Source organism: Hibiscus syriacus, unplaced genomic scaffold (genome assembly GCF_006381635.1).
Source record: "Hibiscus syriacus cultivar Baekdansim isolate YM2019G1 unplaced genomic scaffold, ASM638163v2 tig00116997_pilon, whole genome shotgun sequence".
Classification (NCBI taxonomy): Eukaryota; Viridiplantae; Streptophyta; class Magnoliopsida; order Malvales; family Malvaceae; genus Hibiscus; species Hibiscus syriacus.
In genome coordinates this window covers 1,969,707-1,992,263 of record NW_024063513.1, presented here as the reverse complement: position 1 = coordinate 1,992,263, position 22,557 = coordinate 1,969,707, and the positions used below count along the sequence as shown (strand labels likewise).

Here is a 22,557-nt window from a genome sequence, read left to right as displayed (position 1 = left end):
TTAATTTGGCAGATGATCGATTAATGAAATGTCTTGGTTCTGAGCCAAAATTTTAGGAATTGTTTTTAATATCTTTCCAAGCTCTTTAAGTAAGTTAGTAACGTATTCATTGATTTTTATTTAGTAAGAGAAGTAGGAGAAAACTCTAAAATCAAAGGAAAGGAATAGCTAGCCCTTGATTTGAGTAGAGAATTGTTTAAGCAGCTTAAGAGTTCAAGGTAACACATTTGTAATTCACTCTACCACCTGTAGATCATTAGGTGTGTTTTGTTAACTTGTACGAATTATGAAGCATATAAGCATGTTCCTAGTAAATTTCGGTATTTGGTGTTTTTCAACATGTTTTTTGGCTTGTCATGACCCCTTCTAACATACATGAAACTTAAATAACATTTGGGAACCTATATTGTTAAGAGGTTTAAGTACCGGTACTTGAAGAACAATATCGATATTGAGGGAATATATGGGGTCATTTTCGTACCCAAACAGGGTATTTATGGGTTTAAGTACCAATACTGGAAGAAAAATACCGATATTGTTCATCAGATGACCTAAGTTAAGGGGATTTTGGGCTAGGAGTATCACTACCTATTCATCGGGTATCGATACTATTGGTTGGGTATCGATACTCACATAAGAAGTATCGATACCGAGTTCACATTGCAGATTTTAATAACCCATTTTGATATCGGTACTCATGAGTATCAATATTCTCAATAAGGGGATCAATACATAATTAAATTTCAAAACATCGAAGCCCATCTTGGTATCGATACTTAGGATGGTATTGATACCCAGTTCAGAAGTATCAATACTCCTGCTAAGGGTATCGATACCACCCAGTTCCCTCAGATTTCAGTAGTCATTTTTAGTATCGGTACCAAGGGTGGGTATCGATACTCAAGTGTCAGTACCGATACTCAAGGGCTTAGTATCGGTACCAACGTACAATTTTAGGTAAGAAACCCAATTGATTAGGGGGTTAGAAAGAAGGGGCCCATTAACACTAGATTGTAACTAAAATAAAACTACAAGTGAAAACAATAATAATCAATACAATTGCAGCTAGAAATGATATCAACTAGGACAACATAAAAGTACACTTTGTGTGATGCTTGAGAAATAGCTAGGACACCCGAGTTACTTTAGCTAGTTTTAAAGGTTAAAAAGCCTCTTATCTCCCTTATTTTTCACGTGAGTCATTCCCCAAAAATATCTTCCAATTTTCTTCTTCTCCAGACTCTTCTTCTTCATTTCTTCTACTTAGCCAAGATCAAACATTAAGGAAACCTAAGTCTAGATTGAAGCAATCAAGGTAAGAAATTTATTCTTCATCTTCTAAGCTTCCATTAAAGCCATAAACTTCAAGCTTTGGCTTAGTTTTTCAAAAATGGATTTTTATGGGTTTTTAGAAATCAAGTGTTTTAAGTCATTTTAGGAGAGTGTTTGAGTTGCAGGGAGTGTATCTAAGCTTTATCCAAAACCTAGTTAAGTAAGTAATCCATTTTTATACCTTGATTAGTTAAAGAGGTTGAAGAGAGAGTTCAAGCCAAGGAAAAAAGAAAAGTGAATCCCTAGTTGATTTAAGAAGTGTTCTAGCATCCAAAGAATCCAAGTAACACACTGTTAGCTTTTCCATACCAGTTGTAGGATCATTAGAAAGAAGTTTAGCTTGAAAGTTAATTATGAGCATGTTTAGTAGCCTTCCACGGTAGATTTTATGTTTAATGTTTTTAGCATGTTTCTAAGCCTTATTTATGCTTCTCTTTAATCACATAAGACTTTAAGAACATTTGGGGGACCTCACTAAGGTCTTTGGGTTAGATGAATAGGAGATTTTCGAGTGAAAATGTGTTTTTTGTAGGTGGAGTATCGATACTATAGGGATTGTATCGATACTTGTTCATCATTCCAAGCAAAATGTGTGTTTTCTGAGTAGGAGTATGGATACTCTTAAAATTAAACTTATTAAGATAAAATCCATTAACATTTATGACGGAATTCATGTGTCACGAAAATCTTGCTTAGTTCATTTTATTACTGTTGACGGAATCAATTTCTTTTTTCTTTCCTTTATCGAATTAAATGGGAAAATGAAATGGGGTTGTCATTGGTTTCAGTTGGAAAAAACACCAAACATGGCGATACTTTTCAGAAAGTAACCCTTAAATTAAAAAAAAAACCACATTAACACATTTTCCCGAATACTAGCTGAAGTAACACCCCTTCTAAAAAAAAGAAGCTAATTTCAAGAAACGCGCCTTTGTTTAGATAGACAGAAGGTGCGTCCTCTAGCATGTGCTTTCCATGGAAAATATTGACATGACACCAAGTAAGAAGGTGCATTGCAAGGAGCGTGTCTTCCGGGAGTTTTCTTGCCACATCATATTTCCTAAAAGTATATTTAAAAAAATATACTAAAACAAATTTTAAAAATAAAATTATAGGGACCAACAAAGTAATTTAATACATATTAGTTTCATGAGTTGAAGAGACTAATGATATTAGTTTACACATGCATATTGTAATTGGAGTGTTTAGTTAATGTTTATTAACAATGTGTAATAAAGCTAAATGAGTATTTCTTAACATTTTTATATTTTCTATATATAATGAATTCACTTATACATATTGTTAAATTACATTTGGTTATATTTATTATTATGTTTATTAATTAAGATTATGTATTTTTTATATGTTAATATACTAAATACTTATTTTTAATTATGAGTTCAAAAAATTTATGTACACAAATTAAAAATATTCATTGACATATAAATGTATTATATATGAATATGATTAATTAGATCTATAATTTAAGTTGAATCTATTTAAAAAAATATGAAAAAAATATTGCTTGGTGCCATGAACATGTAAGATGTGAAGTTTATATAGAAATTTGTCATCACGAATGATTAACAAAATCATAGAACAAAATTTATGTATATAAATGATAACACCATTAGTTGTTAATACGAAAATGATAATATAAATTAGTTTAAAAAATGATAATATAAATATTTTTATAAGTTATATAATCATACAATTACGATCACATAACAATCTAATTAATCATATTTAATAAATAATATTTTTATATGTCAATGAAATATTTTTAATTTGTGTTACTTAAATTTTTTGAATTCATACTTAAAAAAATTAAATATATTAACATATAAAAAATATCTAATCTTAGTTAATATAAACCTTAATAATAAATATTAACATAATAAAATTTAACAATAGTATATAAGTGGATTCATTAGATATATAGATAAAAAGTTAAGGAATACACTTTTTAACTTTTATCCTATATTGTCAAGAAATATAACTTAAACACTCCAATATATTTATATAAACTAACACCATTAAGCACTTCAAATCATGTAACCAATATGTATTAAATTATGATGTTGGTCCCTATAGTTTAATTCTATTTTATTAACATCTAAGGCACTTTTAGGTATTTTAGTTATTAAACTTCTATAACTAACAATACATTCATTAATTTGTTAATTTATTTTTATTAGGGTCATTATCGTTAGAAATATTGACATGACACGTTAAAATTATTTTTTCATCTAAATTGCCTTAAGTTCCTCCAAAAAAAAAACCTATTATTATTTACAGAGAAAATAACCTCAGTGACCAAAAATCCTAGATAATATACGATTTTGACCACCTTTTTTTGGATTTGCGAAAATGACCAATAAAATCGCAATGCGATCTCTAATTCGTATTGCGATCTCCACTATCGCAAATTCGCGTTGCATTTCGCGTTGCGATAGTTGAAAATCGCGTTGCGGTTTTCCATTTCGCGTTGCGATAGTCTACAGTTGTCGTTGCGATTTTCCAAATTCGTTGTGATAGTTAAAAAAAATATTTTGTTTCTTAAGAATTTTCTCTAAAAAGATAGTATCCGCGCGGACGTGTCGAAAACATGTATTACCACGACCACGACCACGACCCGACCCGACCATACCCGAGACGGACGGCGGCGGCGGCGGCGCGCGAGAGTCCTCCTTGTTCTCTATCACTCAACAAGGAAGTAGGAAAGCCAAGCCTTAAATATCATTCCCAATAGTGTTTCCAATACTATGTGGGATTGAGCATTACCAACACTTGTTTCCAATACAATGTGATTATTCAGGAAACAATTAACAATCATGCACCTTAAAACAACTGAATTAGCAACCAATTGCATTAGTATTATACGATTAAATATGTCATAATTAAAAGTCATCTACAATCAATCGCGATTATTAATTTTAAGCAAAACATTCAAAATAATATCACTATTTAAGGCTCAATCCCACATAGTATTGGGAACAAGTGTTGGTAATGCTCAAATCCCACATAGTATTGGAAACACTATTGGGAATAGTATTTAAGGCTTGACTTTCTCACTTCCTTGTTGAGTGATAGAGAACAAGGGGGACTCTCGCGCACGGCCGCCGTCCGTCTCGTCTCGTCTCGGGTCGGGTCGGGTCGTGGTCGGGTCGTGGTCGTGGTCGTGGTCGTGGTCGTGGTAATACGTGTCTTCGACACGTCCGCGCGGATACTATCTTTTTAGAGAAAATTCTTAAGAAACAAAATCTTTTTTTTAACTATCACAACTGTAGACTATCGCAACGCGAAAATGAAAAATCGCAACACGATTTTCAACTATCGCAACGCGAACTGGAAAATCGCAACACGATTTTCAACTATCGCAACGCGAACTGGAAAATCGCAACGCGAACTGGAAAATCGCAACGCGAAATGGAAAACCGCAATGCGAAATGCAACGCGAATTTGCGATAGTGGAGATCGCAATGCGAATTAGAGATCACATTGCGATCTTGTTGGTCATTTTCGCAAATCCAAAAAAAAATGGTCAAAATTGTATATTATCTTGGATTTTTTGTCACTGAGGTTATTTTCTCTTATTTACATATTAATCATTTAGATTTTGACAATATACCCTAAACCCCCGATAACCTAAAAATTTTATTATATTTTATCTATTTTTTTAATATTAATCATATTATGAGTTTTAAAAAATATTATTTGAATTACTTTAATCATTTCAATTTCAATTAACTTCGAATCAAATTTTCAAGAAAATTAACTAGTTAATTTAAGTATAAAATGTGTAATTTATCTATTTTAATATTTATTTGATAAGAACAATTCAACTAGTGACGTGTTAAGGTACGTCGCTTTAATGATTTGGTGCGATATACAACATGCACTTTTGAATTTTCCCTAAGAATAGAATTTGGCTTGGTGGTTGGTGTTATGTTTTCTCTCTGGACAATCCAGATTTAAGTCTCAACAATTGCGTATTTCACTAAATTAACTTTAAGAGTAATTACGTTTAGTACTTAAACTATCAGTTTTAGTCTGTTTGATATTTAAACTTTTATTTTTTTCAAAATCATACCTAACATTTAGTTTTTGTTTCATTTTAGTACCTCGCCATTAAAAACTTATCGACGCTACATTTTATGGGTAAATTACATCATTCATCACTCAATTATCTTCTCATTCTTATTTTGGTACTAAAGTTTAAAAAATTTCAATTTAACTACTCAACTTTAAAAATGCTCGTATTTACATCACTCTAATTTATTTTATTAATAATTTTGTGACATGATTTTTTATTATTTTATTAATATAATTAAAAATAAAAACATTATTTTTTAAATTAGAGTGATTGAATAGTAGTAATTTGAAAGTTAAGTAATTTAATTGAAAAAATAAACTTTAGTGGCCAAATTGGTGATGAAATGCAATTTATCCATAAAAAGTGCACGTGCAAATCTCCCGCTAAGTTTTTAACAACAAGGTACTAAAACAAAAAAAAAAACTAACATTAGGTATAATTTTGAAAAATTGAAAGCTTATGTACTAAAACGGACCAAAACTGATAGTTTAGGTACTAAATGTGTAATTTACCCTAAATTTAAATCAATGAGATGATGGCATGTCATCATTTTATGGATGAAGAATATTAAATAAAAAATTATTATATTTTGTCACATTATTATTTTTGATTAATTTGTGGTAATTACAATGCAATATATGTTCAAATATAATTTTTAATCATTTGACATTAAACGCTCATATCCATGATATTCCTAGTGCTCAAACCTAGGACCTCAGAAAATAACAACTCCTTGACCACTGAGGTCACATTAACACCTTATATATGTGGTACTACCATATCAGGTATAATGCCATATGGGTCTGCCACGTGATTCAAGGTATTGGTGTGAGTTGATTAATGTTCTACCTGCGAGAGGGTTCTTTTGTCTCAAAATAATATATTGGGTCTAAAGTACTAAAACATAGGTTAAATTATACATTTAATATCTAAACTATCAGTTTTGGTTCGTTTAGCACCTAAACTTTCAATTTCAAATTATACATAAAGTTTAGTTTTTATTTCATTTTAGTACCCTATCGTTCAAAACTTTAGTTTGTTTCATTTTAGTACCCTCATTCAAAATTTAACATTATGTTTTGAAAAATTGAAAGTTCAGGTACTAAAGCAGACCAAAATTAATATTTTAGGTACTAAACGCGTCAAGTTTTTAACGACGGATACTAAAATGAAATGAAAACACATATTATGTATGATTTTGAAAAAATAAAGTTTAGATATTAAACACCAAAATTGATAGTCTAGTTACTAATGTGTAGTTTACCGAAAAATAATAGGAGTCAAAGTGATTATTTTGTCAAACATTAATTTTTTTTATCATCATGCCTAGTTTAAATGAGAATTAACATAATCATAATGTTAGAATTAATTATATTTAAATTTAAATAAAAACTCGAATAAATATATTAGATTTGACTCTATTCAAAATTCATAAATTTAGTCGAACTGCAAATTCAATAATTTTAAATAATCTTATAAATTAGATTAGATTTAATTATAAAACAAGTGCCTAAACGATTTCATTTTTCATGAATAGGCACCTAAACTATTTTTTGAATGATCCCGATGCCTAACGTTATAAGCATTACCATTTTAGGTTCATGGGTCGAGCCATAAACGTCTTTAATTTCCTCCATTAAGAGACACGTGTTACATTCTTGTAATTTTAAAATTTATCTTTTTAAAAAAATAAAAAATATTATTAGATTTATAACAAAAAACCCTAAAAAATCCTAAATCCCTAATCCTAACCTCCCGCTATCACCTTTTTCGAACACGGCCATTGTCGCTGACGTACTCTTTACCATCTTCCTAGTTATACGCCGTCGTAGTTGTCGTCATTGGCCATCAGAATCGCGTGAGATCATAATTTTTATCTTAGGGTTCGTGGGGGTACAAAACACCTATTGACCATCGATTGATCGCGATTTCATAGGAGTATTATTCATCGAGGGGAGGTGACGTTGGGTGGAGCTTCATCGACGACAAATGATGATAGTCGGTATGGGTTTAGGGGTTAAAATGAAGGTTTTCAAAATTTTAATTTTTTGAAAATTCTATGAATTTTAAAAATATATATAATTTTAGTTTTTTAATATTAAATAATTTTTTTAAAATTATCAAAATGTAACATTTAACGAAGAAAATTTACGATGTTTACAACCCAAACACCTAAAATGATAATGTATCATTAAACACATAATCATTTAAAAATAATTTAAACACATATTTATGAAAAACACTATAATTTGATGACTTATTTTATAATTGAGTCATTAGATTAACTCAAAATTTTCCATTGGGCTCAATTAAATACTAAATTTTATAACCTTATACGTGTATTCAGCTCATTGGTTCAAGAGTGACCCAGGCTACCTATCGGTGGGCCGAACATTATAGTCCTGGTAGGCCAACATTTAACACCACGTGTTGGGATCATATCAGGGGACTCAGTTTTTCGTGCCCCTTGAGATCGTAACCTGTACAATTATGTAGGGTGACTGACCAATCAATGAGTTGTAACCGACCGAGGGCCCCACTAAATCAAGTTGCCCGCATGTAATTTTACCGTTGATCTGGGCCGTTCTTTTGGCGGCTACCCATTTCAAGCTGAACGTATCCCCCCACTGCCGCTTTTTTCCTCCAATAGCCTTTCCTCGTTTCCCCTCTTCTTCTCTCTCTTCCCAAAGATTTTAACACATTCATTGGTTGAAGCTTAGTAGTAGCTTTGCTTCTTTATTTGTCGAGCTTAGAGCTCTTTTTACTCCATCTTTCGTCTCTTTCAATTTGTTGTTAATTTCCCAAGGAAAAATAAGAAAATAACACAGTTTTCTCAGTTTCCATCATTCTTCTACTCAATTCTCTGTTTTTTTTCTTCAATTCTTTAAAGTTTCCAAATTGGGTTTTCATTTCCAGCCCTTTTTGTTTATTGGGTTCAGCTTAGTTTCTTGGATTCTGCTGTCAACTTCTCCTTTTCCCCCTAGTTGGGTTATCGAGGAAGTTGAAGCTCAGTGTTAGTTGTTTCAGTTATTACTACTCTACAAAAGAGAAAAAAATATATAATTATTTTTCTCACACATGTTATAAATATAGAGTTGTTATCCCTGTTTCATTTCAAAAAGTTTTTATGGGTATTTCCTCTTTTACGGCTTGTTCTGTTGTTAGTATTGAAAAGTTCACACCATTTTAGATCTTTAAATTGTGTGGATTTGTGGTGTTAGGGTTTTCATTAGTGTTTTTACTTTGTAGTTCTTCTTTCAATTTTTTTTAAGTGGGTATTTTCTAGATTCCTCGAGGACTGCCTACACACTTAAAAAAAAGTATTTCGATTCCTTGCAAATGCTGCCTGATTTAACGCTGATATTTTTCCTATGATACCCTATCAACTCTTCATTTTCCGAATAGTTTCTCGCTCTGTTTTAATTCTTATCGAATGCTATAACGGGAATTCCATTCTTCGAGTGATCAATCTTCTGAAACGATTAGTGAATTAGGAACTTGTTTGGACAAAACTTCCGCGTTTTGGCGGTTTTTGTTGGTTAAATTTGATACATGAAGTGGGACATGGAAATTCTGTCGTCAGCATCTTATCTCTCCAGCACAAATTGGTTTGCTGAAGAGAGTAAGAGCACGAAATGGACATCAGCAGAGAACAAAATGTTCGAGAATGCCTTGGCGGTATACGATAAAGATAAGCCGGACCGATGGCAAAAAGTGGCTGCGATGATCCCGGGGAAGACGGTAGGAGATGTAATCAAGCAATATAGAGAATTAGAAGCTGATGTTAGCAGTATAGAAGCAGGGCTGGTTCCAATTCCTGGGTATAACACCTCTCCATTCACATTGGATTGGGTGAATAGCCACGGCTATGATGAATTGAAACATTCATATGGTCTCGGTGGAAAGAGATCTTCATCAGGCAGGCCTGGAGATCATGAGAGGAAAAAAGGGGTTCCTTGGACAGAAGAGGAGCATAAGTAAGTTTTCACTTAAAATTTTATAGTAATTCATAACAAATTATAATTGTGCTCATTCTTTTATGATCCATACTATCTGTTTGTATCGGCAGTACCTTCAGGCTAAGAAATTATTTGTGAAGATTTTAGTTGTTTGAGTAATATAATTTTCTTTTGGTTTCTAATGGATTTTTAACAGATTGTTTCTAATGGGGCTAAAGAAGTATGGCAAAGGGGATTGGAGAAATATATCTCGCAATTTCGTTGTCACTCGGACACCGACTCAGGTGGCTAGTCATGCTCAGAAGTATTTCATCAGGCAGCTTTCAGGAGGGAAGGATAAGAGAAGAGCTAGCATTCATGACATAACAACAGTCAATTTCAGCGACGTGAGAACTGCTTCCCCGGACATTCAGATGCAATCAGCGGAAAATACCCTAGAACACCTATTGTGAGTTCCTCCTGCCAGAATTAATTATGTAGCTGTCTTGTGCTTTTATGGTTTAATGTTTATTATCAAGACTTGATTAGTCATAGCTCAAAACAAGAGGTGATAGGATTGTTTTGCTAGGAACTTGAGAGTATGAAATGTGAAAACTCCGAGGGAAGATTCTTAAAGGAGGATTTCCCTGTATTCAGGATTCTGTAGTTGAATCTGATTTCCCTTGGCCAATTACTATGCTACTCGGTAATAGTGGTGAGCTTATCCTGATTGCATAGACATGCGGGGTATGAATTCCGGATAAGGCTTCTTCGAGTTTAGGAATATGATTTGAAGCATAAGAGAAGAATACACAACCTTTTTACTATATTTGGCACCTTAAGAAGGCTCAAAGATAAGATCAGATTGGACCATACATGCATCGGCTAGCAGGTTTTTTATTGCAGGCTCACACGGAGAATGAAGCATAGAATAAGCATCTACAACCAGAAGTTCAAAGTTTAGACAGTTGCAAGCATGAACGAGTGGTTGTAATTTTCAGAAGTTCATCAACTAGGTGTAAAATTTTGGCAGTTCCATGTTGTAAATCCTAGTAATTTGATTCAAGACCAATAATTCCAGTTTCCAAGAAAAGAAAAGACTTCAAATTTTGCTTCTATTGAAAAAGTTGTAGTCTATAGGTTGAAAGGCTTTGGAGCATCCCGCATGTAGGGTAAAATTTCTAGGTAAAGCCTCAACCATTATAATGGCTGTGCCAGTACATTTTTGAACCGGTTTTGTTGGTTCTTAGCTCATATTGACCGAGTCATAGGGCATTTGAGAGTATTGCAGTAAACCCATTTTTCCAAATAACCCAAAATGGCCTACTTGACTTTTCTTGACCTTCAAAACCGTAGTCGAGGCTGACTCTGAAACCCACTAACTTGAGCATCATATTCTTCAATGCTCCCTTTTTCTTCCCTCGAGATCTTTGTTAAGAGATCGTCTTGTGAAAAAGAAGATTCCTCCTTGTACGTTATATAGGTATTGGTTACACTCATTCAAAAGCAAGGTTCAGGTTAGATTGCCCTGTTGATTTCCTCGTTATTTATATAATTGAAGTAAAACTAAAACCCTTTTTAAAGTGTGTTTATCCAAGATCTTCCTTTCAATCTTCTTAACAATGGTGGCAACTGGCTAGTCCATGATTTTGTGATACTAAGTGCACGTCTGCAACCAACTTGATGAATATAGTAAAGGGTTCCACTTGTTTTATATCTTAAGCTCAAACTGTGAACCTTAATGGAGACAAACTATTAAGCTTTCATTGGATATAAAAACGTTTTTTCCCAATTTCTTTGAAATTTATGAATGAGCTTTTGAGAGCATGAAATTCTCTTTAGTGGGATTTCACTGACTTTAAGTTTCTTTCATAAAATGAGGGGAAAAAAGGAATCTTCTCGCTAATTAAGTGCTGATTTGAACTAATGATTTGTATCATTTTTAATAAGACAAATTAGAAATGATTATTAACTAATAGGACCCATATTGTTCATTGAATTGAAGTAAGACGTTTCATTCTTTTTTTCTCTCTCTCTCTTCCTAAACATTTCTTCTATGACCATATAATTATTTAACTTTACATTTTTTATTTCGACTTTAAAGACAAAATGTAAATACAAGGAGTTTTAATTTATTGTGCTATTCCCATTCCTTGTGCATTTTCTTAAGTTGTCATTTAGTATTTTTTTATTATTCTATATTTTTTCAATGATTTATACACTTAACTTTTGTAATGATTTAACAAGTTCTAATTAAAATATAAAAGTACTAACAAAGTTATAATAGAGATTTTTTTTAGTAAATATCTTAAGTGAGACATAATTTATCCAAACTAGCCTTAATTTATCCCAAAAAAATTAATAGAAAACCTATCCTACCACACAGAGTTGGTATCATATTGTATATTCAGTCCCATGTATGAAGCAAAGAAAACAGGGGGAAAAGGACTAATATGGTCATATCAAGTAGCTAGCCTTTTGAAGGTAGCTTGACAAAACTAGCCAGAATAGTCTAACAAAAAAGGCATCTGGGTAACTTTATTCTTATTTTTTTTTACCAGCATCTTAACAAGTTACGACCACATATATATTGTGTCATAATATGACACTTTCGGTTATCTGACATTATTCTGATTTGCTCTTAAGAAAACTAAAAAAAAATGATGTTTGTAACTGAAGCTCTTATCTGCAACTACATTGGGGGAAAGGGTAATTCCTATGCTGTTCTTCAATGGCTTAAAGTTGATTTGAAATTGATCTAATTCTGGGGGTCGTTGGACACATTTCAAAGAAGAAAAAGTATGCAATAATTAATGCAATCAAAAGAATGCATAACTGTTTCAAGTGAAACAAATTAGAATACAACAATGTGTTTTCAGGGTATCTTTAGGACAGTAGAAAATGATAAAGCAGAAAGGACATATATATGCCATTCAGAACATTAGTCACTAGTATTTTTTGATGGGCCTGAGATTTTGTTGAGAATGTGAGGGGGAGGTGGAGGGGGAAGGGGGCATCAATTCTTGTCCCGAGATTTCTTCTTATTAGATAAGACTCAAAATGCCCATTTTTTTTTCATGGATCAATTTCATCCTCAGAAATGCATTCATGCATGTTAAGATATCGAGCTTGATTTATGCTAGTGAAAACACCATAAATCACTATCAAGAAAAAGGAGAAACAGGTCCCTAGACATGATGACTGACATAATTGCCACTTGGAAACTGTGAGAGATTGAAGTGCCACAACAATGTGGTTTGAATTCATCCATTAGGCGCAAGCCTTACAAAGACAAAGTCCAAAAAGGAAAAAAATCAATGATGAAATTTGCCAAGGGACAAGATGTCTATGCCTTGATTATTAAAAAAGAAAAGATAACTGCCATTGCTGACCTGGCACTGCCGACCTGGGCCATGCAAATCATTTACTCTGTAGGTTTCTCCTTGCTGCATGTCAAACCAAAGCCAAGGGGAAACAAAGGATCACATGAATTGTCTCCATTGTTGATTGGCAGCTGTTTGTTTGTCCTAAACCATGTCATTGGCAATCGCCCCTCAAATTCGTAGTCTCCAAAAACTACATCAGAGATTCCCCTTCCTTCAGTTCCTGGTAACCAGGCAGCAATCAGAGCATCCATTTTCTCCAAAAGCCATGGCTCTATGAGCAAAGGTCTTCCAGATATCAGGATCACCAATGTGGGGATTCTGTCAGCAATAGTGCTTATTAGTTCACTTCCATTTAAGGGGATTGCTAGCTCCGAATTGTCTCCCGCAGACTCGGCGTATGGTTCTTCACCAACAGCTACAATGGCAAAAGAAAAGTCTGACTCATCCAAGGTGCTTGGCAAAGGACACTTTTCATAAACCACCTCTGTTTTTTCTCCCATCACTTCTCTGAATGCATCCAAAATTGTCGTGCCTAGAAAGAAATGAATCCAACATTCATATTACTTGTAGCCTAAGTAATATTTACATGTATATTTTAGATAATTTTCGATTCAATAACGTGGCTTCAACACATGATGCTAGACAGCCAGTTAACAATCATCAGTAATAGGCGAATACTATGTGAAACATACAATAACATCATATGTATTGGGAAGTTGAAGTGGAGAAGGAAAAATTTACAGATGGCTGGTGGGGTTTTAGTAAGGGGAAGAAAACATGTCTAGTTTTATATAACTGCTTACCAATTGTAATCCTGCCATTACTTCCTTGCCAGTAACGTGTCCAACCCCCGCACTGGTATCCGAGATCATCAGCATGTGTTCCAGCTATAATAATTCTTTTTGCATTTTTTTCCAATGGAAGGAAAGGCTTCCCATGATTCTTTCCATTCTTCAATAAAACTAAGGACTTGCGTACGGCTTCACGGGCTAGTTCCCTGTGCAGCTGCAGGAAATCATGGTGGTCACAATGAATCTATAAGGTCTGGTATAATATCAATTAAAAATTTTAAGCAGAGCGGCATTAGTTAAGACATTCAATATCTAAAGCAAATGACAGCAATAAAATTTGCATACAAATATATTCTTTAGAACAACAAAACGATTAATAATGTTCCAAGCATTTCTTGTGTGGTAAGTCATTGGAATCTGGAGAAACTTTGTAGAGCATATCACATATGATTGATGTTAACAGATTGAATGCTGAACTCAACAAATACTACCTTGCAGCCAACCGTATCTAGCAAAGATCTGTCAGAGAAGGGATATTCAAAAAGACCAGCAAACTTGACTCTCAGTATTCTTCAACAGCATCATCTATCCTGGACATTTTTATCTCCCCTGATTCCAGGATTCAAATCCTCAATAAATTGCTTATATCTATGAGGCACCATGACCTGCATACATGTTTTAGTCAGTTGAGAGTAGAAAAAGATATAAATCCCAAAAAGAAGTCTTTATGCCTTGAATCAAATTATACCATGTCTATTCCGGCACTAATGGCGGTATTAACACAATGACGATAGTTTGAGCCTCTTGGTTTACTAAGTCTGTCAAGTGCTTTCCAATCCGATATCAGAAATCCCTGCCACAGAGATTTCCCAAAAGCTTGAGAATCAAAACAGTATGTGCCTTCAGATATTGCAAATACGATGTCTACCTTGAAACCCAATTTGTCTTTCAAAATATCTGTCAAGAGGAATTGGTGAGCATGAAGTTTACATCCATTCCAACTAGAATAAGATGCCATAACTGTTGAAACTCCCTGATTAAGACAATCAAGGTAAGGTTCCATGTGGATCCTCTCTAAATCATCATATGATGATATAGTATTTCCCTCATTTATACCATTTTCTGTACCACCATCTCCAACAAAATGCTTGGCACATGCAATGACCTTGTATCTGAAATCAAATAAGTAAATCATTAAGTTCTAACCGTATCTAATGTGTTAGACTATTGGTAAACATGAATTTTATAAGAAATATATAGTGAGCTATATGTAGAAAAACCGATGTAAAAAGGTGAATAAAGAAGCTTTCAAATTCTTATGAATCTGTAAAACCTGCACATTATATCATAAAATGACGTGAAAAGGGAAAGGATTAAGTTAAAGTGCTTTATTGTTCATACTTTAATGGTTTCTGTTGACTGGATATTTTGGATAGTCTTTTCCAAACAAGCCTTATATTTCTAAACTAATAAATTGAAAATGAGTAGGCAAAACCTGCCAGCTACAAAAGGATAGCCCTTCGGATGTCCCACCGGTGGCTGTCCCTGTAAACCTGTGATGATGGAAGTCATCTTTCTAACAATGTTAGTATCCTCACTAAAACTCTCATAGCATCTTCCCCATCGGGGATCTCTGCATACCTGTCTTGATCCAATCAAACAAACTGCTCAGACAAAATTGGTCTTGTAAAGTCAACTTAAAGCTTCAGATTAAAGAATGTAATGAACCGATAACTTGTAACTTGATCACTGGTTGGACACCAATTACCAAATATCCAGTTAAGACTCAAAAACTAACATCTAGTTCATATGATTTTCAATTAGAACTGGATTGGTTATTGAGTTCAATTAAGCAACAAGACTGGAACTGCTGAAGGCTAAAATGGCTATCACTCGCAAGAAATAACTTGGACAATTGAAAGAAAATATGATATACATGGTTTCAAAGGATAAAGCAATTTTAAGCAGGGAAAAGCTTCCTTACCTTTCATAACTTCGCAATATGGAGAAATGAAGTTTGATTGCTATTATTCAGTAAATTATTGGTATTCTCAATTTCATAAAAAAAGTCAATTTAACCAACACCATTACTTCAACAAAAGAAGATTTTACAGATTACTTTTATATCGACTTACAGCAACACAGGGAGCAAAGTTGAAGTGAATGCCACTTGCCCTAACTTCAAGAGCTACTGCTGCCCCTATCCTTTGAGCCAGATCTGCATCTCTATTGCATATTTGAAACACTAAGTATAATTTTAGGAAATATTAATACATATTTTTTATATGCTCTCCAAGTTTCTGCTAAGTGGCAAGTCTAGTTTCTTTTAGTTTAAAACTCCTTTTCCCTTTTTACTTATCAGCATAGTTATCCCTAGAATCAGAATGGTGATTCATAATTGAAACTTGGGGTTAGAGATGAAACTTACCCCGTGGCTCCAAGGCCAATATTGTGAGGAAATATAGTGGCACCATAGAATCGGTTATTACCGTGAACCGCATCGATCCCATAAGCAAGTGGTATGCCGAGCCTCGAATTAAGTGCTGCCTGCTGAAACCTGTCAACGGTTTCAGCCCAATCTGATGGCAGTACTTTCTCTAGAGGTGGTTTCCCTGCACCGCTGACCATGCTCCCTACAAAACCGTCCAACAACAATTGCTTGAAAAAGGAAATCATAGCGGTAGAAGCATGTGTGTTAACTGTTAAGGTTCACGTCAGGGATCTAAATAGCAACTGCAATGCGACTCATTATGTCTGTAACCACGACAAAACCTATCTGAAACGGCTATTTAAATCACTAGTATCTTAGTCAAGTTGAATTGGGCAAGACACCTCACAAATACCAATATTACATATCAATCCTGACTCCTGAGAGTTCCTCAAGTTGAATTGGGCAAGACACCTCACAAATACCAGCTTAAGTCTATATTACATATCAATCCTGACTCCTGAGAGTTCCCCAAGTGGAATTGGGGTCTCATCGTTAAGTTTCAAATAAAGTCAAGCATGTGAAGCAAAAGAAGTTAAAAACTGTACCGATGGAAAGGTTCGTGACATCGTCAAGAACAGCAACACAGAGCTCGATTTGTGTCATTTGACCAATCTTTTCTTGCAGGGTCATCCGAGAAACAAGGTCTTTGACTCGATCTTCTATTGGCGCTTTTGGATTCTTGTAAACGCAACTCATCTCCTCCGCTGACTGCTGAAGTGGAAGAGAAAGCAGATAAGAAGAAATGTTTCATTGCTTTTGTGTTGTAGTTGGGACGGTTCTTCATTAAAATATGCTTCAATTGTGGAAAATGGATTCGGATTTGCACAATGGTCAACGCAATTATCCTGTCATTCCAATTCACAAAGCGGGAAATCGACAAACGGTGGTAGTTATAAATATAGGGTTTAATTGTAAAATACTCCACGAGTTAAACTGTATTTTTTGTTTTGTTTTCTTCTCTTGTTTTAGGTGGTTAATTTTTCTTGGTGGAGGTTGGTAATTGACATCTTATATGTAATTATTTAAAATTCGTTCTCTTATGTTTGTTAAAATTAAGACTAAATTGATAGACTATACAAGTAAATGAACCAAATGTGCAACATGAATTAAATTGGTCACTACTTTGGCATAGAATATATAAGTAACATGGACCAAATGTGTAATTATATTAAATATTTTAATTGTCACATTAGCTTTTCCGTTAAATATTAACGGCAAGTGACTTAACTGAATACATTTAAATAGTTTAGTGACATGATTGACAAAATTTCAAATACGTTGAGTCAAAATAAAAAGAGATAATAGTTAGGTGGTCTTAAATAATTTATCTTTAAATTTTTAACTGATTTATAATTAGAGAAAATAACCTCAGTGACCAAAAATCTCATATAATATACGATTTTAACCAACTTTTTCCGGATTTGCCAAAATGACCAACAAAATCGCAATGCGATCGCTAATTCGCAACGCGATCTCCATTATCGCAAATTCGCGTTGCATTTCGCGTTGCGATAGTTGAAAATCGCGTTGCGATGGTCTACAGTATCGTTGCGATTTTCCCAATTCGCTATGCGAATAAGTAAATCGCAACGCGAATTGGGAAAATCGCAATGCGATACTGACTATCGCAATGCGATACTTACTATCGCAATGCGATAATACAAAATCGCAACGAGATACTGACTTTCGCAACGCGATTCTGACTTTCGCAACGCGATTTACATAGTGCCATTCGTATTAACGCGTATTTTTTTTCAAATTCCAAACACGAATTTTTTCTTAATAAATCGGAAACTGAACCGCCCACAGTAATCGCAACTCATAACCTCAAACCCAAAATCACAACACTCAGTCCCATCTCCATCTCTCAGTCTCTACGGCGAAATCCGTCCCATCTCCGAAGATTTCCGTCCCCATCGCCGGCGAATCCCTCACAACCATTCACAGTCAAAAATCCCTCACAATCATTCAGAAATGGAAAATCAACCTCCGAGGGTTAGTTTTGTTTTTTTTTTTTTTGAAATTTTTGCATTATTTTAGGTTTTTCATATTGAGATTGATGATAGTTTACTGGTAATTTCAATAATAGATTAACCATTTCACTTAGATTTCTTATTAAATTCATTCGATTGCTGCCAATACTGCTAAACTGTTTAGCCTGTGAAGTTAGTATTTGTCTTTGTTTTGTCTTTTGGTTGAAGTAATGCAGAAGAAGAATAGTTTCGAGAATGAAATCGCAACGCGGAAATAACTATCGCAACGCGAAATAAAATCGCAACGCGAAACCAAATCGCATTGCGATTTTCATTTCGCGTTGCGATTTTCATTTTGCGTTGCGATTTTCATTTTGCGTTGCGATTTTCATTTTGCGTTGCGATTTTCATTTCGCGTTGCGATTTTCATTTCGCGTTGCGATTCTCTCGTTGCGATAGTCATTTCGCGTTGCGATTCTCTCGTTGCGATAGTCATTTCCGCGTTGCGATTCTCATTATCTCGTTGCGATTTCATTTCAACCAAAAGACAAAACAGTGTTGCAAATTTTAGTTTCAAGAATAAACTACTATTTATTTTTATTGTTTTTGGTATATCTTGACAGTGTAGTTTTTGGTATATCTAACTTGGTATGTTTATTGTTTTTGTAGAAATTTTTTTCTGCTTCATTGACATTAAGGAATAAAGTTAGCTTAGTCACTACAATTGCTTCGAAGCTTTCACCTGCACAAAGAAAATTGTTTGAGGAAACCTGCTTCGAGCCATGGCTGAGAGTACAGCATCCGGGTGGAGATGCTAATTTGACCCATTTGTGGCTTCAGACCATGACTAGCGATCTACCCGACAGTATACAACGTGGTGAGGAAGAGATATGGTTTCATTTTCCACCGGCGTATACTTGTTTTGGGCGGAAGGAGTTCTGCTTAATCACTGGTCTACGATTCGGACACGATGATGTAGGCCGGTACACTCGTCATATCACCCGCCCATCATGGTTATCCAGGGTTTTTCCTGATGAGTCAATAGAGAAGCCGAACTTACACGTCGACGACATGAAGAAATTGTTTAATAAGAAAGATGATTTTACTCGGATGAATGACGTCGATGTTGTCCGAGTATGCCTTCTATTACTTTTGTATGCCGGCTTTTTAGGCAGAGAGGCCAGACAACCTATTCCTCAGGAGCTAATATTATTGGTAGATGACCTAAATGCATGGAATCTGTTTCCGTGGGGTTCGTATATATGGAAAGCTACCTGGACTAAGTTGTCGTCTGCCTTTGATGACCGCAAAAGTTTGCGGGGCGATGGGTCGAAATACACTTTGTCAGGCTTTGTTTGGGCCTTTAAGGTAAGAATTTCTATATAATGTTTTCAAAATTATAATTAATTATTTAACAATTACTAATGTTTGTTATTATATTGTTTGTAGATTTGGATATTCGATGCCTTTCCCGCCATGAAGACATATGCAATAAAAACTTCAAATGATATTCCCAGGGCTATTTCCTGGAAGAGGAAACGTCTGTTGGATTGGGAAGACTTAATACCATATGCGACAATAAATAATGTAAGTTAACACAAATACTATCATATATAAAAAAGTTATTAATAGTAGACGTTTAACTTTGTTTGAGTTTTTATATTTTTAGGAGGCCAACATTCCATTAATGAGACTGACACCCACAGAGGCTGAGCTTGCCACTGATTGGTGGCAAGCTAGTCAGCGTTTTCTTGATGGCACGAATGATGAGCAGCCTCCACTTCCTCTACTTCGAGAGCCATCACCTCACCCAGAGCCATCACCTGATCGACCCGACTATACACCTCTACAACGAGCTATCACCTATCCCGTCACATCTCGAGCCTCTTCTCCATCACCTCATGATAGGCGACCGGCAAAGATGCCACGACTTCTATCTCCCTATTCTCTACTTCCACGGGATGAGTCAAGGGAGTTACGTGATGAGGTCAATGCCTTGCGTGAGGAGATCGGTACTCTACGCGATAACGATGGTGCATGGCGTGTGGAGGCGTCTACTTTACGTGGTGAGGTTGCCGCTCTACGTGAGATGGTAGTATCGTTGCAGAATGAGGTTCATACTCTACGCAACGAGGTAAGTTTAAGATTTTCCATATTTAACTTGATGATAAATTTACTCGTAATTTCACTTAATTTAACCATTTCACTTAGATTGCTTAGAAAATTTATTCGGTTGCTGCCAATACTGCTAAACTGTTTATTAACACTGTGAAGTTAGTATTTGTCTTTTTGTTTTATCTTTTGGTTGAAGTAAATTTATTCGGTTGCTGCCAATTCTGCAAACTGTGTATTCTTTAACACTGTGAAGTTAGTATTGTCTTTGTTTTGTCTTTTGGTTGAAAGTTTGAAATATATTTGTCTTTGTTTTCACTGTTTAAATATCATGTCTGTTTATTTACTGATATTTGTATTTAATTATTTAGCGGACCGATAAGGTGGATGCTTTACGTCGGGTTTTTCTTGCACGACAGAGTTCATGCATCAGACGGCTTGCACGTGCTATTAAGTCTCCGTATACCCCAATAGTGCGAAGACACCGCAAGAAGAAGCCCGACTCGCCTGTCATCCCTCAAGAGTCCACTCCTATCGTTGAAGAGGCCCCTATCATTCCTCGAGAGTCCCCTCCCACCGTTCAAGAGGCCACTGTCATCGTTGAAGATGTCACTCCCACCATTCAAGAGCCCGATTCACATGGCGTCATATGTAGGATTCTTGAGAAACCCTCTGACGTGCCGGACATGATGGATTCAAGTTGTCTCTCGTATGAGTTACCGGCCAGTACCATACCGGTATCTGAAGTGGAGAGGAAACAACTACCGGACACAATTCTGGATAACACCCTTTGGGCTAAGACCGCAGTTGATTTTTATCTACATGAGCGAAGCCATGGGTGTTTCACTGACATATGCAAGCTCAACGATGATATCTATTTGTTGCTTGATCGGTCTTGGTGGGGCGTATTATTAGGGTTCGAAGACAATGGCTATTTCGATGGAGGGGTAAGTCTTATATTTTTCTTATATTTTAATTTGATTATTGTTTTGTAAATTTATGTAAGTTACTAATATATGTCTTTTTTTGTAAAACAGCATATCGATGCGTGGGTGTCACGTCTTCTAATAATTAGGAAACTTAAGGAAAATAAAAGAAATACACGATATACAATTATGCCAACGTCTTTTAACGTCGTTCACTTGAAGAATCAACGAGATGAATCATTTGCGTTGGGCAATGGACAAGCTAAACTTTATCCTGCATGGTGGGAGGTCGATAAGGTTAGTGTTTATTTTAGATTAAGTTTAAAGGTATTCATAAATAAGTGCGCAAATGAATGAATTATTACTTATGATTGCAGGTGTTTATCCCTGTTTTGGAACGTAACCATTGGCTTCTCGTCGAGCTTCAGATCCCATCCCTTAAGGCAATAGTATATGACAGCATGATAAATTACATATCATTGGCTGATTTAAGAGATATTATTTAGGGATAGAGCTCTTATTTGGCTAAATTCTTGGATGCGATAAATTATTGGACTCGTTCTGGAAACAAGAAGCCAAAGAAGCTCAATATTACAGTTAGCAGAGACGAGACCGCACCACAATAAACGAAAGGACCCAGAGGGGATTGTGGTCCTCTCGTATGCTTGGCGTTGGACCGTTTGATCACAGGAAGTATAAAGTATCTACCTCCCATCGATATAGATAGAGCTGCAGTAGGCTTGTGGTTTCGACATTATATGGCTAGATCGATATATACGAGACGCTGCCTACCTGCATTCGCGTTATAAAAATGTTCATAAACAATTGGTATGTTTATAGGCTTGCGGTTTGAAAATGTTTGGTTAAGTACCTAGAATTCAATAATTTGCTGTTTGTAGGTTTTAGATGTGTAGAAAGTGTTGTTTGAGCAAATGTTTGGTTTATGCAGGTTAATCTCATAAATGAGTTGCGTGAAAATGATGTATGGCTGCAAAAGTTGATTCAATAGTAGAAGTGTTATTTTCTCTAAGAATTATTGCTTATTTTTTTATTGTTTAATTGATTTGTAAAAGGTGATTTGTAAAAGTTGATTTGTTTAATTGATGTTAACTAATTCTTATTTGTGCTTGTTTAATTGATTGAAATGTAATGGTTGATTTTGTTGATTTCAATCTGCATTATGTTGAAGGCAAAAAGTACTATCGCAATGCGAAATTAGCGTTGCGATTTTCATTTCGCATTGCGATTCTCTCGTTGCGATTTTCATTTCGCATTGCGATAGTAATTTTCGCGTTTATTAAGTGATAACAACTGAACAGATCATAGCAATTTTCAAACTCAAGTTACTAATACATGCCTAACTGAAAATGTTAAAAGTTCACATATAAAATCTACATAATACAACGTTTGCATTTAAAAATCACCTAAGTTAACAGTCCCAAAAGGTGAAGCCAGTTGTGATTGGGATTTTAAAGATGATTGCGATTTTGATTGCCTTTTTCTTGACACCAT

General features: G+C 34.7%; 1 protein-coding gene and 1 pseudogene across 1 annotated transcript; one reads left to right on the top strand and one right to left on the bottom strand.

The window, feature by feature from the left end:
• The first annotated feature begins 8,686 nt into the window (after positions 1 to 8,686).
• Positions 8,687 to 9,839, top strand: LOC120194274 (transcription factor DIVARICATA-like). Its single transcript, XM_039196629.1, has 2 exons — positions 8,687 to 9,405; positions 9,584 to 9,839. Exons 1-2 carry the CDS (start codon positions 8,981 to 8,983, stop codon positions 9,837 to 9,839), a joined length of 681 nt encoding a protein of 226 aa, XP_039052560.1. The 5' UTR covers positions 8,687 to 8,980.
• A 2,577-nt stretch (positions 9,840 to 12,416) lies between these two features.
• On the bottom strand, positions 12,417 to 16,800 carry LOC120193864 (annotated as a pseudogene).
• Between the last annotated feature and the right edge of the window lie 5,757 nt (positions 16,801 to 22,557).